Source organism: Batrachochytrium dendrobatidis (genome assembly GCF_000203795.2).
Source record: "Batrachochytrium dendrobatidis JAM81 unplaced genomic scaffold BATDEscaffold_20, whole genome shotgun sequence".
In the NCBI taxonomy this organism is placed as follows: Eukaryota; Fungi; Chytridiomycota; class Chytridiomycetes; order Rhizophydiales; genus Batrachochytrium; species Batrachochytrium dendrobatidis.
In genome coordinates this window covers 239143-256423 of record NW_006281118.1, presented here as the reverse complement: position 1 = coordinate 256423, position 17281 = coordinate 239143, and the positions used below count along the sequence as shown (strand labels likewise).

At 36.8% G+C, this 17281-nt stretch overlaps 5 protein-coding genes across 5 annotated transcripts; 1 reads left to right on the top strand and 4 right to left on the bottom strand.

The window, feature by feature from the left end:
- Positions 1-1440: 1440 nt before the first annotated feature.
- BATDEDRAFT_92888 (uncharacterized protein) lies at positions 1441-2163 on the bottom strand (the record flags this gene model as incomplete). Its single annotated transcript, XM_006683050.1, has 1 exon — positions 1441-2163. The coding sequence occupies one exon, from the start codon at positions 2161-2163 to the stop codon at positions 1441-1443; it is 723 nt and encodes a 240-aa protein (XP_006683113.1).
- Positions 2164-3783: 1620 nt separating this feature from the next.
- BATDEDRAFT_28686 (uncharacterized protein) lies at positions 3784-4671 on the bottom strand (the record flags this gene model as incomplete). The annotated part of the gene is made up of 1 exon (XM_006683006.1): positions 3784-4671. The coding sequence occupies one exon, from the start codon at positions 4669-4671 to the stop codon at positions 3784-3786; it is 888 nt and encodes a 295-aa protein (XP_006683069.1).
- Positions 4672-7262: 2591 nt separating this feature from the next.
- BATDEDRAFT_28685 (uncharacterized protein) lies at positions 7263-8099 on the top strand (the record flags this gene model as incomplete). The annotated part of the gene is made up of 1 exon (XM_006683005.1): positions 7263-8099. One exon carries the CDS (start codon positions 7263-7265, stop codon positions 8097-8099), a length of 837 nt encoding a protein of 278 aa, XP_006683068.1.
- A 1029-nt stretch (positions 8100-9128) lies between these two features.
- On the bottom strand, positions 9129-10951 carry BATDEDRAFT_28684 (uncharacterized protein; the record flags this gene model as incomplete). Its single annotated transcript, XM_006683004.1, has 5 exons — positions 9129-9255; positions 9334-9523; positions 9596-10508; positions 10588-10757; positions 10897-10951. The coding sequence occupies 5 exons, from the start codon at positions 10949-10951 to the stop codon at positions 9129-9131; spliced, it is 1455 nt and encodes a 484-aa protein (XP_006683067.1).
- Positions 10952-14284: 3333 nt separating this feature from the next.
- Positions 14285-16886, bottom strand: BATDEDRAFT_28683 (uncharacterized protein; the record flags this gene model as incomplete). The annotated part of the gene is made up of 4 exons (XM_006683003.1): positions 14285-14523; positions 14580-14820; positions 15217-16657; positions 16783-16886. 4 exons carry the CDS (start codon positions 16884-16886, stop codon positions 14285-14287), a joined length of 2025 nt encoding a protein of 674 aa, XP_006683066.1.
- Between the last annotated feature and the right edge of the window lie 395 nt (positions 16887-17281).

Sequence of the window (17281 nt, the reverse complement as noted above, 5' to 3'; positions counted from 1 at the left end):
ACATACTACAATCTATTACAACAATATCGTGTATTTCAATATGCACCCATTCGATTTACAACAGTGGCATAAACATCACATTTAAACAATGGTTCAGTCGTACAAAGTCCAATAACAGCCATGAATTGTATCAGACATGAACATACTGGTGCAAAATTCACATCAAATAACACACCGCAACAAACATGTTTCTGGTAGATGGTGGAATTGATGTCATTGATTTTCAAGTACACGATATTGGTGTTGAATGATTCAATAAACTATACTCGTCGACTTTGTGTACTTTTTTCAGTTGCATCGTTTCTGATTCCGAGTTTGAAGCATAATAGTTGCGACAGCGCTGTTGTCCGATTTGCTTGTTTTGTGAATAGTAATCATGATACCACTTGTTTGACGCTTCCTGTTGTTGAACTGGATATGGATGTCAAATTTGGATGCCAAATTTTGATGCATTGCAAGTAATTGTTGTAGTTTTTGATCGAGTCAATGAATGGCATTTATAGTTGCTCTAGAAAACAAGTTGTTTGAAATGTCCTGTCATATGTCGTATGTTTTGTTGTTTTCAGGTTCACTAATTGTTGATAATGCATGCAATTGATTTCTGTTCTGACGCTGCTTATTTGTCATTGTTGGGTATGGGTTTCTAGATTCAGTAACAGACGTTTCAGCAATTTGGATGTGTTCAAATTCATAATACTTGCAAGTCTGAATTATTTGATCATCATCTGAAATTGGATACGAGTAATCATTTCCACTAACCACAGTATACATAGTATACACAGCATTACTGTATATTGACTTGTATTTTACTCAAAGGTTTGTCCATTCAGTATTCCAACACAATTTCCAACATTGATTGAATGATTTGCAGTGTTTGTTTTAATTGAACCACTTGATGGATCACTTTCATATCTTGATTCAGCAATATCACCAACTGCACAATGATGGATGTGATTGTAGTCAAACACAATATGTTGCAAGACATTAACGTATTGGTTAGTTTTAGTATATTATTGATAAAAGGCAATGATGTTTTGTAATGGGGTGTTAAATCCTTCAATCAAACATTGTCTGTTGTGATTTCCAACATTGACAGTGACATGGCAAACACATTTTGCTTGTGACAGACTTTGAACAAGTGTATTGCTCCGTTTGTTGTACAATACACGACATGGTCAGTTGGTGATATCATGCAACTGACAAGTGATTTCAAGTATGACTGATAGTTACATGTACAAGTAACACTGGTTGTTATCAGGTCATTGATGTATATGGAACAAACCATGTCAATGTATCAATCAACAATCCATTAACTGTTGATGTAATACTCAACACAATACACAATCAATGATATGATTGTTGACCCATTCACAATATTCGACAAATACCAACACATCAGAAAGTTTAAATTTATTCAAAATCAAATTCATTGGCAAATCATCAATCCGAACCCGGTTCTTCAAATTCTAAACCATGCTTTTCCATAAACACTTTCAGATCATGTCTGATACTGTATACTCTTCTGCTTGCCTTTTCATACTCTTGCTTCAATTTCTTTTCAGTGTCTGGATTGTGCCTTGGTTCAGATATTTCTTTGCCCATTGCTAACGCTAACTGCTGACTGAATTTGAGGTCTGCATGTTTACAATATTCTTCGCGTTTTTCTTTTGCAATCTTTTTAGACTCTACAAGCCTCTTCTTTATACGATTAAAGCTTCTCTGATATCTTGGGCCTAATACAGCCACTTGATTTGTAACAGCATTGCCTGACTCGCCTTGTTCCATTGGTTGTTGTTGGTCTTGTCTGGAAGTACTTGGAATGGGTTGATCAATCGGTTGTTTTCGATCTCGTTTGGCAGACTCGCCTTGGTTCATTGGTTGTTGCTGATTTTGGTTATCAATTCTTGGCCTGATTTCATTGATTGGCCGTTTCCGACTTCGTTTGGAAGTACTTGGACTGGGTTGACTCATTGGCTGTTGCTGACTTTGTTTGGAAGCGTTTGGATCAACTTCATCAATTGGTCGTTGCTGGTTTTGTCTGGAAATCAGTAAATCAATCACATCCATTATGCGCTTTCGACCTTGTTTGAAAGTACTTGGACCAGTTACAGTTGCAGTCGGTCGTTGACCTTGATTAGGAGTATTTGGATTAGGTTGATCCATTGGTTGTTGCCGGATTCTGCCGGAAAGGCTCAAATCCACTGGTTCTTGCTGATATTCATTGGAAGTGCCTGGACTGGGCTCATTGGTTGGGCTGGACACTTGGTTGAAAGTGACTGATGCTTGGGGTGAACGATCGTTATCAGTCGGTATCAGTATTGCATTAGCGGTTGCTGCTGCAGTCAGTACAAGTAAAATATCAACCAATTTCATCAGATTGGTCAATGGGTTTAAACAATAGTACAAAAGTAGAGTGTTAAAACTGGTGTTGATTATAAAGTTGAACATACTCGATTGTATTTGTATTTTTGTATAGCAAACCAACCCTAACCCTTTTAGGTTAACCAACAACACAGGGTTACTTGATTGCTTGTAGTGAGCAACTATCAAATTAGACAGTATGTTACTCCCTAATCACAATATCATATTGATCAATTTGATGATCATGTCGATTAAATTATGCTTTTACGACCCTTTGATCAGGTATGTTGAAAAGCACACCCTTCATGAGTGTTGTGTAACCGCAAACGCTTTGCTTTACAATCGTATTCATCATGCAATGACTGTATTCTGCATTGCAATACACAATAGTTACTACACATTGACTGTATTGCGTGTTTGATATACAACGATCATCATATGTCACACAATCAGACTATAGTGTTGAATCTACACATTGCACTCTTAGTAACCATACATTGTACAATCACCAAGTTTGAACCCACATTCATGTGTTGTGTTTGACTGTCAATGTTGTCAATACAACTCTGTACACACATTTGTTGTATTCTGAATCACGGATACAATTGCAATCTATTTCAACAACAATCATGACACATGTCAGTAATGCAACTGTTGTTTGCATGCCAATACTGTTATTTAGTGGTCCATTTACATCAATATGGCTGCAAGTTGTCGTTATATCACGTATTCTGCACATGGTTTTAGTATTGCACATCCAGTTACATCACATTGTTGCTGACCAATCATTGTAACGCTGTATGTCACCATAAACATAGACATGGACATGATCGTGTGGTTTCACGTATAATATTACAACCACGCATGTCGTTGGTTGAATCATCACTACTAGTGTATACTACAATACACTACATGTATGTTGGCATGTGTTGTACCAATTTGATTGCATTGCTACAATATGGCATGCTCCAACCTGTTTGGATTACAGCTGTGCAACATATTGGTATTGACCACATGTGATACTGGTCACCAACAAAGTGATCAGCGGTATTCGATCGTATCATTCAATCACTGACTGCCAATACTTCAATTATGAATATTATCCACCATTTCATGACACCATCTGATACATTCAGTGCACAGTAGCTGATTGGTGCAATATGATCAATTCAAGCATACTATTACACTGAAATGGTGGTGATAATGCAAGGTGTTTATTGGACAAACAAGACTGAATGCTTACATGACAAATGCAAATTGACAGTATAAATCATACAATACACACTGCAGTACAGCATATTCTAAACGAGGTTGTTGATAGCGTGATTCCAGTTTTACAATGAAATTGAATTACCAAACAGTCGAGTGTCCAAACATTGATTTACTATACACTTTTAGTTATGGTGGTTTGCGTAGAAATGTTCAAGTATGCCTTCTATATCCAATGAATCTCAGCATCTGTCGTTTGAATCTATTAAACCTTGATTCTGGTGGAAGAAGTTGAATATCATATTCTTGCAGTACACTAGATTCACTTGAATATCTAGCAATTTTAGTCGTTGGTACAAAGTGTACTTTAGCTTCCCTTGAACCAGCATCGTGACTTGACTTTTGCTGATGTTTTTTAGAATGATCGTGTTTTGAGCCGTGGGGTTTAAAAGTAGATCCGGATTTCAAGATGGATTTTAATTCTGGAGTAGGTTCAGATACAACTCTGATTGATTCTTCTTCGAGAGGTTCAAGAGCCAACTTGCGACACATCCATAATCTTCCTAGTCTCAGTTTCCTGAATTTCTTTTTATCAGATGAGCTTATTCTACGCTCCTTTTGTTTAGTTTCTAGTATTCTTTCCTTTGCCTTGGTGCTCATCTTGTGCGGATATCCGTCTCCAACATCAGTTGGAATTTCCATACCCATATTCTTCATTATTTTTTCGACTCTATCCAGCCTTTGCTGATGTGTGAGAATGGGCCGTTTGTTCTCTGGAATATAGTTTTTAGGGAGATGGCAGACGTCGTCATATAGTGTGTTGTCAAATATATCATCATCTGACTGTTTGGACTCAGAGTATGACAGTGATTCATCGGACTGTTCAACAGAGCTGTCTGAATCATCGGGATCTACAGTCGACTGAGCTACATCATGGTTGGTTCCAGTTGATTGTTGTTCTGTTCCAGTTGAAGCGCAAATACCAGTGTGTTGCTGCATGTGTGTTGAACATTCTTTTACAGGTTCTGATTCGCTGATAGACGGACGATCAATGACTGTCACTGACAACAGTGACAACACAATAGTCGATATGAATTTCATCCTGTCGACCAAAATGAATGTGATAAAGCTTGTCAACTAGTAGGACAATTCTTGGTAATGAATGGGTCAGTTGTGGATATGAACCATACCTTCATAGCGATTAAATATATAATCAAGACACAAGGGTTATATAAGCTTACGCAGCAACAACGCAACTGCTATTTAGGTATATGTAGCATAGATACTCATGTGTAGGCTGTTTTATGCACAACTCTTCAGTCATTGAATGAAACAGGACTCATAGTCAAGGACTGGTGACCCTGACCCATATACTAAAGAATATGTCAAGATCGATTGGCATAGTCGGTCAGTTTCAGGTTACGGTCAGTATAGAGTAACAGTTTATCCACACAACAGCTGGTCAAATATTAGTGGTAAAATCCTTCAAACGGCTCTGCCTCAACACTTGATCTAGTGATATGATACTGTGTTGCAGTCCTGTTCAATGCAGTATGGATTGATGGTCATATCAGCAATATCAATACTTTATGCCAACTGTAATACTTTCAATACGCAAACTCAAAGTATTGCCAATGATTAGAAAAGCTTCAACATAACTCTTGAACTGTCAATTGTCATGCTATCAATAGTATGAACATCCGACTCAATACTGTACATGACTGGTTGTCAAGAGTCTTGCAACATTTACTTGTCAAACTGGATTCCTGTTTCGATTATACAAACATGGCATCAAACACATGTCTACTTTGGAACAAGACCTTGAGTTGAATGTCCAGCAATATACAAAAATATACAAAAACAGCACGAATTGAATGTCAAAACTCGATTACTAACAATTTCAAATCTACACAAACGAATACGACAACTTGCAGTCTAGTCATGTAAACGGAATACTAACAGTGTTGGTGTGTAATAAACAGTCAGTGTCATGTCATGGTTGACAATACAGTGGTGTTGTTGGTGGTGATTGGCATGCAAACAACAGTTGCATTACTGACATGTATCATGATTGTTGTTGAACTAGATTGCGATCGTATCCGTGATTCAGAATACAACAAATGTGTGTACAGAGTTGTATTGGCAACAGACCAGTCCAACACAATACATGAATGTGGGTTCAAACTTGGTGATCGTGCAATGTATGACTACCAAATGTGTCGAGTATCCATGCAGAATACTAAATGGTAATATGTGATGATCCAAGGGACTCGTATCACCAATGTTTGTGTGCCATAATTCCACTATTTGACTTGGTAAACAATAGGAATTACACCTATTGATCAATTTACTTTTCTGATTGCTCATCATACATTCTACTTGTTTGTGTCACCAAGATACAAACAATCAATTACTACAAGACTGACTATAACTCATATTTATTAATAAATGACTCTTCCAACCATTTCAACATATTATTGTTTTATTACATCTTTTCATTATCATTGAAAACCCCAAGTCTGCTGATCCTGAATTATTGTGCAACTCCCATTACACTTTTGATTTGTTATTTTCTGTCAACTACTAACAGTCACAGATCATACACACAACTCCATTTAAATTAATGTAAATCAGATTACACAAAACTCCAACAGAGTTGTTGGTTGTTGATGGACAAGTTGGATATAAAGTTGTTTTCAATTAATCCGTTGGCAATCATGATAGCATACTTTGATTTGTATGTACGCAATACTGCTGTCATCTTGTGTATGATGTTTTCTATTTCTACAAACACATTCCATTTCCAGCTGTTTTTTGCAGACATTTGATGTTGTGTAGCATGTTAAAGAATTTAGGTGTATCGAAAAAGTAGAGTATACAAGATATACAAAAATTACCGAGTCTTTCAACAAGTAATAATATAATATAATATGCTGCTATAGAAAATATTGGTAACGCTGGGTCTTTTGAAAAGTAAGAGTAGTGGTATTGAAACATAAGGGTGATAATGGAGATAATGAGGAAATGATAAATTAGGGAGTGTCCAATGCAAGTACTAATGCTTGCTTGTTAAGGGTTGAAGCTTAGATATCTTGCTTGGATATTACAACAGATACACACTAACCATTCAAACTATACGTAAACGGCCAATGTCTGATTGCTTCAACATAACAATGAGGGTGTAAATGTAGTACAGAAATAGACGACTAAATTATATTTATTCCAACGGATTTAGCACTCTTGTTCAAGTAAAACAGTATCATCCGATATTCATTATACACTACTTGTACGTTGAATCATGCCAATCACTTGCTATTTTAACAAACATGGAATATCACGGCACATATTGATGACCAATTAATATCCGAGTGTCAGGCTCATTTCAGTTTTGGTTTGTACTCATTTCTTAACCCTAACCCTTTTCAGAGTGAAGCTTTATAATCAACCATATGATATTCGAATGTATGGTCAAATAGCAATTCAGTCAAAATTGTGGGTCAACATATAAAGGGAGACTCTTCAAAGTTTGGCATTGACAACAAATCAACACCAACCCTGACAGTAATACTAGTCCTTGAAACGACCATTCAAGGGATATGCTTTTAATATCATTTATTCAATAATGGATATAAATACAGTTCAAAAACCGACTTGTTGAATGACATTACAACTTGCTCAACCAAACCAATACAATGAAACTCGCAGTTGCTGTATTGTCATCGATCCTGTTTGTTTGTTCAGCTACTACAGCCAGCCCAGTCAATCCCAGTGCAGCTAAAAATACTGGAGCTAGCACTTCAACCTTCATTCCTAGTGAAAACGGTATAGGCTTGGGTGCTCTTGATGATCCAATTCCAGGTAACGTCAAGTATTTACTCGACAAATACGTAGAGATACAGGATGGTCGTAATCAGCAAAGCAAGATATATTGGCCGTTAAAATCTCGACATGACGATCAATGTGACGTGGTAATGGGCTATGAAAAAGATTTTGAAATTCTGAAATTTGAAGCTCAAAAAGGCAATGGCAATCCAAAAAATGGTGAATTTCAAAAGGCTAAGCTTGATCATGAAAAACAACTATCCAAACTTGACAAAATTCGAAAAAGTTTTGATGAGTGCCAGTTCAAGATTGGTCTTCTTGTACAAAAAAAGTGGGAAACCGATAAACAGATTGTGAGTCTCATTTTAGGAACCCCTCTGGATCTTGCATTATTTAAATACCAAGCCTTGCTTATCAGAGGAACGCCTTCCGTTAAAGATTACCTTGAACAACAATCATCAAAATACGAGAGTCTTGGCCAAAACCCTATTGATCAAGAATATCAGAATCCTATTGATCAAGAATACCAGAATCCTAGTGATCAACAATGTCAAGACTCGCAATCGTCATTGGATACACCATCTGGATCTGGATCCTTTGAACAGAAAGTGCCCTCCAATAAACGTCAAGGTTTTTCCAAGTTTATGAGTAGATTGGGATCATTCTTTGGACGACCCAAACGTGAGGATCGCGAACCATTGATTTGAATGTCAATCTGGACTCGTTTCAACTGATTCAATTGTCATTATGGTTTAATTTACAATAAATTTGGATTTGCATGCATTGTATCTGATTATTGCACACGGTCTTGGTTGACATGGTATCATAGTGTACATTGACACTTGTATTTCCAATACAATACAATACAGTTGATTGTATATTGCATAGTTGTACACATTGATGATGCTGAAATGCATGTGTGTATTGTGTCGATATGACATTGCTTGACATGTCGTATTGACACATGCAACACCAATACCAACAATAGTCATGTGTGTTGATATCAGATCTAACCAATTTGACTGGTTTGACTCGTTGATTGTGGTGTCAAAATGGTTGCATCAATAGCCTGACTGATCACACACATCAGTCGCAGTATCAACTTTGTCGTATGTCAAGTATCACATGTTGAATATACAATGCCAACAATATGGTCATTATGCACATGTTGATGTATGCAGTGATCGTATACTGGTCGATTGATGCAATATGATCACACATACTAATGGAGTGTGATAGTCATGGTATTTGCAGCAGTATACCATATTCCAACTGTTGATATCGCGCATCCAGTATCGACATGATCATCCAGATATACAGTGATGGATTTCAACAATCCATACCATGATTGAGCTATGTGATCATGATGTGTATTCAATCAATACCATGTATTGCCAATGCAATAGTATGTGTGATCATCGTGTATTAAACAACTACGATACACACTGGACTGATCCAATACATGCACGGCTTGAACATATCACACAATCAAACATGAACACACCACATTAAAAATACATATAATATCAGTTTGTCTATAATGAATTGTATTCAGTCGAGTTTATTGAGAGTCTGTTTGTGACTCTTGACAGTGTGGTGGGTGTTTTCAGGCACGACTACTTGATCAGCTGTAGTTAATTGTTAACACCAAGAGTCCTGACATACATCATATCAACTATAAAATAATCAGGATAATCACTTATTCAACAAATAACCAGTTTTATTACTATATCTGTTTAGTCACCAGCTTTCTCGTAATTAAACTTTGGTCGTCTACTACCACAGAGAGCACTACCAAGTTGCGACAATATCCCGAGAGTAGATGTGCCATCTGAACTTGAAGTACTTGGTTGTTCAGGCAATCTAACAGCATGCATCAAATTCATGATCAGTATCAGTATATCAATTAACACATTCACATATCAATATCAAACAACTTACTGTGGTAATGGCCAGAGCACCTGATCAGCATTCGAGATGGTAGGATATCCATCAGTCGCAGTCTCACATCCACATCCAGGACCAAACCCAATGCGTGTATGTGCTCGATCAAATGTCAATCCAAGTCGGTTCATAAATGATGTACCAAGAATTGCATTGTCACTTGGACCAACTTCTACAGAAAACATGACTATAATCCAACATGTATATTAGTCAGGTTAATCAAACAACACATTGCATACATTAATTGTCAGCTATTTACCATGTTTAGAATCAATTATCTGTATGTAGTCTTTGGGACCCAATTTGATTGCTACAACAGAATTGCGATTGTCATCAGTTACGGGGGTTTCAGAATACATTACGATTGTGAGCGACGGCAGCTTGTCCCAATCAATACGAAAATTGGATCTAATCATTAGATGAAGTTTCCAAAATATGTTATCAATATCTTCCGGGGTGAGCTTGTGCCTGCGCTCAAGCATATTATTTTTGACAGTGATCGCACCACTATCAAGAATAGCATTGACCAACGTTGACACGACCGCTTCAGGAAAACGCATATGTATAAAGCATGTATGTATATATGAATACAAAGTACGTCCGTTTTCCACAACTTGCTGAAATCTCTCGGGCAGCTCCACTGGTTCGTCATCGATTAGTATATTCTTGATGTTGACAGTATGGCGATCGGTTGTTGGTGACTCTACCCATATAAGACTTGTTCCATCTGTTCCGCATTTTGCAGTTATGTCCGTGTTTCCTATATTGATGAAACTTTCATGCAGAATATCAGAAGGACATAGTTGAAGACCAATCTCGTTATTAGGAATGACACCATCTTTGTACAAACTATCCAACACAGTGATTGGTGGATGATGTTTTGACAACGAGGAATAGGCAAAGCCAAATACTCCATCAAACTCTGGATTGATACCAACTAGATCTGGTGATTGTTTTTCAACTGATATTACTGGTAAATTGATGCCAGTTATACTAGTACCCGGAATCGTCACATCGGTGTCGGAACTAATTCCTTTATACTCTTCGCCTTTGTACTCTATAGTAACGGGTTCCCCACTTGGAGTGTGTTGCGGAGTCAAACTCACATCGCTGCTTGAACTAGAAAGTGGCAAGATTGTATCGGACATTGTTGAATCGACATATAAATCCAACTATTTTAAACAAGTGAGATTGATTAAATGTAATATTATTGATATCAAACTACAATAAATGGCATGACATGATACATACACTGACTCCATGAACATTGACTTTCATTGTGTAGCATTTCTTGATATCATCACCCAATTCAACGGGTGATCGTTTTGATAGCCTATTGCTTGATTGACTGGCAATCCCAATTGGTGAATGTAATGCAAGTCGAACTGCAGCAACCGCCTGTAACGCAAGTATAACGCATTCTAGAGTAATCAACATTGTACCGAGTAGTGTGATGAAAATGGGTTGAATCCGGTACATGACTGCCGTTTTATAATGACGACAGTTTCAAGGGTGATAATCAACACTTTCAAATGAATATTTAGAAAACGCCAAATACACCATGTAGGGTCAACAAAGCCGAAAACACACCGTAGGGTGGATCAATAACAAGCATCGCTGTTGGTGGAAAATCAACTTCACTAGTATGCTGTGTTGATCTCTTCGATTGCGGTCATATATCCAGTGATCAGGTAGTGTCAGATCATTACCCTGATCATGGATAATTATCATCACATATACAATCCATTACTACAGCATATACTGCTACTGCTACTGTATACCAAATACTTGACTGATTGTTCAATTGGTCGTGTATTTGATTTGTCCGAGTGATTCAAACCATGTCAAAATGGTTGTTGAAATATAAATATATATCATCCAAAGTTGATTCAGATTGTCGCTAGCTGTAATCTGTTGATCTGTCAATGTGTGGCCATGTGTCAATGCACACAGTAAACTTGAAACCAACTTGCATAGTTGTCAATGTTCAAATCAAAGCCGCAAAGTTTCATTCTATTTATCATGGCTCATGGCTCACGGATAGCTGATCAATAAATCACATTCGACATGATTGACATGATTGTTTTGTTGGACATATTTCAGTAGATTTGGTTAGTTACGATTTCAACCAATTCAACAGCTTTGGAAATAACAGTGGTAGCGTAGTAAATGGTTTTAATAGCAACAATTCATATCGATTTTGCAAGATTCATATTTTTGATGTAGAAAATCATGGTTTGTAACAACTATTTGTTGTGTATACATCATAAACTATCAACCATTTGGTCATGCATCAACACCAATGTACAGTGTGACATGGTATGTTGAATAGATTCAATGTTGATTCAATATTCCCCATATTCCCAATACTATAAACAACATATGGACACCAAATAATACCAGTTTTTCAACCGATATTCACAACTAAATTAGTCAGACTATTTATCCAAGATGTGCAACCCAGACCAAACATCATGTGTACAATGGTGGGTGGTTTGCATGTTTGAATAATGGACAACGTTCAGTGCTAGACTAATACCCAATGTAAATCATCAAGTGATGGCAGGTGTTTCAACAAATAGTTTCGATTACATTTTGACCAATAACAAGTGTTGATCGGAGATGATCATCAATGAACAATCATGGACAAAACTCGTTCAACTATATAGTGGATGAATGTAACATTGCATGATTGTCTACTTATCAGCGATATGTATATTAATGACATGAACAAACAAATGTATGATATCATTAGTACAGGTTTTGATCAAGGTTTTGAAAACCAACTTCAAGTCTTTGCGCCAGGTTGTCATAATCTTGAATGACTGATGACTGTCAGTGCAATATTCCTGCCCAATACGTTTATGGACACGGTAGTTTCAGTAAATCATTGCATGATTGGTTACTTTGACATGTTGGATTTACATGGTACTCAATGGTATGATTGATAGGTCAATTGGCAATTGTTTCGTGTTTTTAGTCATTTATTTGCCTGCAATAAAAGTGGCATGATCTCATATACCAGGAGTTTGACAAAAATACAAGACTCATTGTCATGACACTATTTCAAGAGTAGTCATTGCACATTGGTGTTCACCAGACAAACAAACCATCGAGTATAGCGTATTTTTCAATTTTCAGTTTTTGGCATTCAGGTTTGGGTTTTGATCAATCGTTGAACCAAGACTAAATCATCATTGGTCGTTACAGCTGGCCAAACAAGCTTACTCGATAAATATTACAAATCATATAACCCAAATCATCAAAATCACTCCAAACTGCTGACAAGTCATTGACAAGTCACCGCCAAGTTGGTTGTTGCTAATTCATCAGTGTTGGCAGCTACAATAATCAATCAACATATGTTTTGAAAATTGTTTTGAAAATCGATTCGCACAATCTGCACAACTTTTGGACGAGTCATGATCCAAGATACTGTCGCTGTTGGTTTTGATGTTATAACCAATTCAATACCACATCCAAATGTTGTCAAAATCATCCAAAAACTATTGTGTTGACAAGCATGTGTATTGGCATTGATTCTATTGTAAAAATAGTCGTATAGTTTAGAGTGATTGCTCGCGAGGTCAACAATATCACCACATTCACGAAACGGAACTTTTACAAAGCTACAAATCATATACTGCATGCATGTCGTTGGCATCGAGTCTGTGATTGTTGAACAGTGTTATGGTCTTGATTGTAGTCAGTCCACCAAATCCAAAATGTGTTGGGTTTGAAAATACTATATATTTTCAAAACCATTGATCTGACAATTAGGTCGCATCTTGTTGAATCCCAGCCTGAATATTTGACACCAGCTGTTGCGATTGCATCCAATAAACCAGCATTGATGCTTGTATCATGAATACACTGAATATCAGTCATGTCATTATCCATGCATATACATAGTATGTTTAGTGGCAATTTGTCTCCAAATGCAATTTTGGATTTGACATTGTCATGCAGTCAAACCATGTTTTTTTGCAAAACATCGGTAAAAGACTGTAAACATGCGGATCTCAACCACAAATCGTTCAAAAGTTACAAATACAAGTCATCAAAAAACGTATATCGTTGTCATCAGACAATTTACCATCACACTGCACGACACTTGTACAAAGTTTGTTGGACAAAACTTGGTTGATATCTAGGATACGGTTGAAACTGACAAGCATGTGTGTTCATATTGTCACCAGTGTTGTATTTGATATTCAATCAGTGTGTATTACACTGTCTGACCAATACTAACCACACTACACTAAATAATCAAATGCCAAACAATCTGTAAACAGAGCAAAACACCACTCTAATTCATTATTTGCCACAAACTACCGACTGATCAAATGTCGTTGAGATATATAACACACTATCAAGACGTGTAATATGTCGAGTTGAAACAACACTAAATACATAATAAATGCATAAATGTCCATTTTTAATGGTCTTGGTTGTTGTATAGTGGCTTGAGCAACTTTTTAAACAGCGAAATTGATGTTCAACATTGTTGCTCAAGCCATTTCAACACAAACACATTTACAAGCCAACCCATATTAATAACTGTATCAGTTGTATCAGCTGTAAATCATACTGTAAAATGATGCTATGTTTGACATGTATTTGACATGTACATGTTGTACATTTTCGATTGCCATTTCATGTATTGAATTATCAGCATAATAAGCGCAGTGTTTCAGTCATTCAGATTCCTTGTTTTGGGAATGATCATTTCTGTATCATTTTCACTGAAATGATAATCAGTGTGTCACTGTGTATTACTGTTTGAACCAAAGTCAATACTGCAAGCACTCGAGTGCTACTCCAATCAATTGAGTTGAACTGACATTGATATCAGCAAGAAATCCAATTGATTTCCAAGTTGAACGAGTTGATTCCAAAATATTGTTATCCACAAACATAAATGTCAATTGCAACACTTTTATCAAATCTATTGGATATCAAATCCGGTAACCCATTGTAACAAGCCTTGAATTATGTCTCGGAACAATGCAGCCATGACAAAATACAACACTTTACCAGGTTTGCTGTATACAACAACATATATTTGGAGCAGAGTTTGAACATATAGTTGCATGGTTATTTGAAGTTTGTGTGTTTCTAGTATCATGCCCAAAATGTGTGTTATTCCATCATCAATACTTTGTTCACAATACACTAACACTATTGCTACACAATCAGTTGTCAATGATCATGAGTAGTATATGTAGTGCACTGGATGATACCACTTGTTTTAAGCAAGACTGCTAAAATATTCAAAAGTTGACGACATACTTTGATACATTCGTCCATGATGATTGTGATTGATATTGAACGCATTTGGGTTGTGGTTACAATGTGAATTCTGGTTTTAGAACTAATCAGAATCGGATTGTCTGGAATTGTCTGGAATTGTTGTTGTGCTAGATTGGTGTTTTCACCTATAATCACTGCTAAATTTGATTCAAAGTTGTCAGGTGTGATATCCTGACAAATGCCGACATTATCAAAATGCTTACCGTATACAAGTTGATTAAAGTTGCAAGTTGTCTGCCAAACTCATACTTGATGCTTCAATCGGACACGATTAGATGGTACAAGGATGTGTCAACAGAGCCATTATTTGTCAAAAAGCGTATGTTACAATAGTAAACTTGAATTTGGAACTTTCATGTTAAATGCATCTCAATCCCTTGAATGGACACAATTGCATGATGCCAGTTTTATTAACAACATTGAATTATCAAATAATTGGAATGGTTGGAATGGTTGAAAATATGCCATTTCAGTTGTAAAATACAACTATCACTTTCTACTCTTCAAATCTGGTTGTATTAGTGGGAGTTGTATAACGTATTGCATCAATCCATGAATGGGTTGTACCTGATCTGTGCCATCAATTGGTTTGAAAGTCTGCTTTTTGAACCCTTTAAACTGGTGAGGCGGAACAACAAAATAAAGTTTGGGTTCATCATACAAATTGCACAGTTTTGTAAGAATATCAACTTCGCGAATTAGATGTTCAGCAGCAACTGTAAATTGGAACATTCCCTGTCGACTGAGTGAATCAATTGCTGCAAAACTATCGTCATCTGTCGGTTCGTAATAGTTGCCATCAAGTGCTGCAGCAGTAGGAATAGTATCTATTCCAAATGTAATTCGTTGGCCATTGAGTGCATCCAAAGTAATCTTTGTCACTGTACCATCTTTCAGGCATCTGCATTTGAGAGTTTGTCCACCAGTACAAAAAACCACATGTCCGTATATTTCAAACAAATGTCTTGAAATCTCGGTTGGAATACTATCAAACATTTGCTGCATATTGGTAATCATTTGAGCAGAGTGACGTTGCCAGAGTTGTTCTCCAACATATCTTGAAGCAATATCAGCATGCAGGAATCTGTACTGTCCATCGTCCGACACAATGATATGAAGCAATGTATGAGTATTTGCAGATATTTTGATTGTGAATCCAATGTTTCGTACCCCTTTGACTGCATCAACATCAGTCAAAGCTTTCTCCATTGGATTTGATACAATATCAAAAACAGAACGAGCTACACCACCATACATGCGATATCTCTCATTGATAGTCTCAATGGGTACATCCGGATAGCAATGACGTCGGCAAGTCTGTAACTCGTCCAAAGTCCAAACAGGAAAATACCATTGCCTTGCCATCTTTTGTTTAACGAACTCCTTGTATCCTTCAGACCGAGGAGATGACATGAACAATACAATGCAACATGATGACATTGGAGTCGTGTGTCCATCAACAACATACAATGTGTCTTGTTTCCAAACAATATTGGCCACTTCAAGTCCAAGCTCTGTGACGAATTGTTGCTGCAAGTCAAAGCATTTGTACGAGGATCCCACTTGATAAACAATCCGGTTTGGCTTCAAAGACAGAGTTTTCGTGGTAAAGTCATCCATCAAGCGATGCAATATGTAGACAAAAAACAGTGACTTTCCGATGCCTGATGTTCCAGATATTGCAAATGATTCCATGCCACAATCAATTTGATCCAAAAGCAAGCCAAACACATCATGATAGCACTCTCTAACATATAGTTTTTGTATTTTGTCTTGGGTGTATGGGAAAAAGACATGATCTGTCGACTGTATGCATTCATTGACCAGCTGGGCGTTTGCAAACGACTTGAATTGGGTTGTCAAATCATTGGGTTCGGTACGTTGTCGTTTAGGAGAAAAGTCTTGATGGTTTGCTGTTGATAAAGAAGTAGAACCTGCATCAAAAATGGTACTCTTGCTTGGTTCCTGATAGGTAGAGGTAAACAACCAATAACAACACAATAACCATCTTGAGTAAAGTATTATTGAGGAAGAGAGTCGAGTAAAGCCCAGGTGTTGATTAGTTGGTCTTTGTTGGTGTTGGTGTAGAGTTGGAGTTGAGGAGCATCAATGTCAGCCATAGCAGGACCATACTTTGCCTTGATAGCATCATGAACTTCACTCAGGTCTTTAAAGTCAGTCACATCGATTTCAGTAGAAATAGTGTCGTATTCAACATTGAGGTATCGTTTTGGCATTTTATGAAAAGAAAAAGAGTAAAAAAGCAATTTATTTGTCAAGTGAAACAAAAATCGACTTTTTAATCGAGTCAAAATAACAAAATTTTGGGATATTTCAAGACAATTCACACGATTTAAATATTTGGAAATTAGTCAGATTTACACCAGAATTAATGTCTCATTAATGTGAGACATTACTAGTGTGAGAGTGTTGACTTGCATTGTGTGAGACATTAGTAGTGTGTGAATGTGAGACATTTCTGAATAGTTTAACAATCAAAAACCATCAACAATGACGTTTGAACTGGAATTCACATGACTTTCTTGGTTTCTTCCATTTTATGAACACACTCACTTTCTTGTTAATAAACAACACAATCAAATATTGATTCATTCCATCACATCTTCAATCA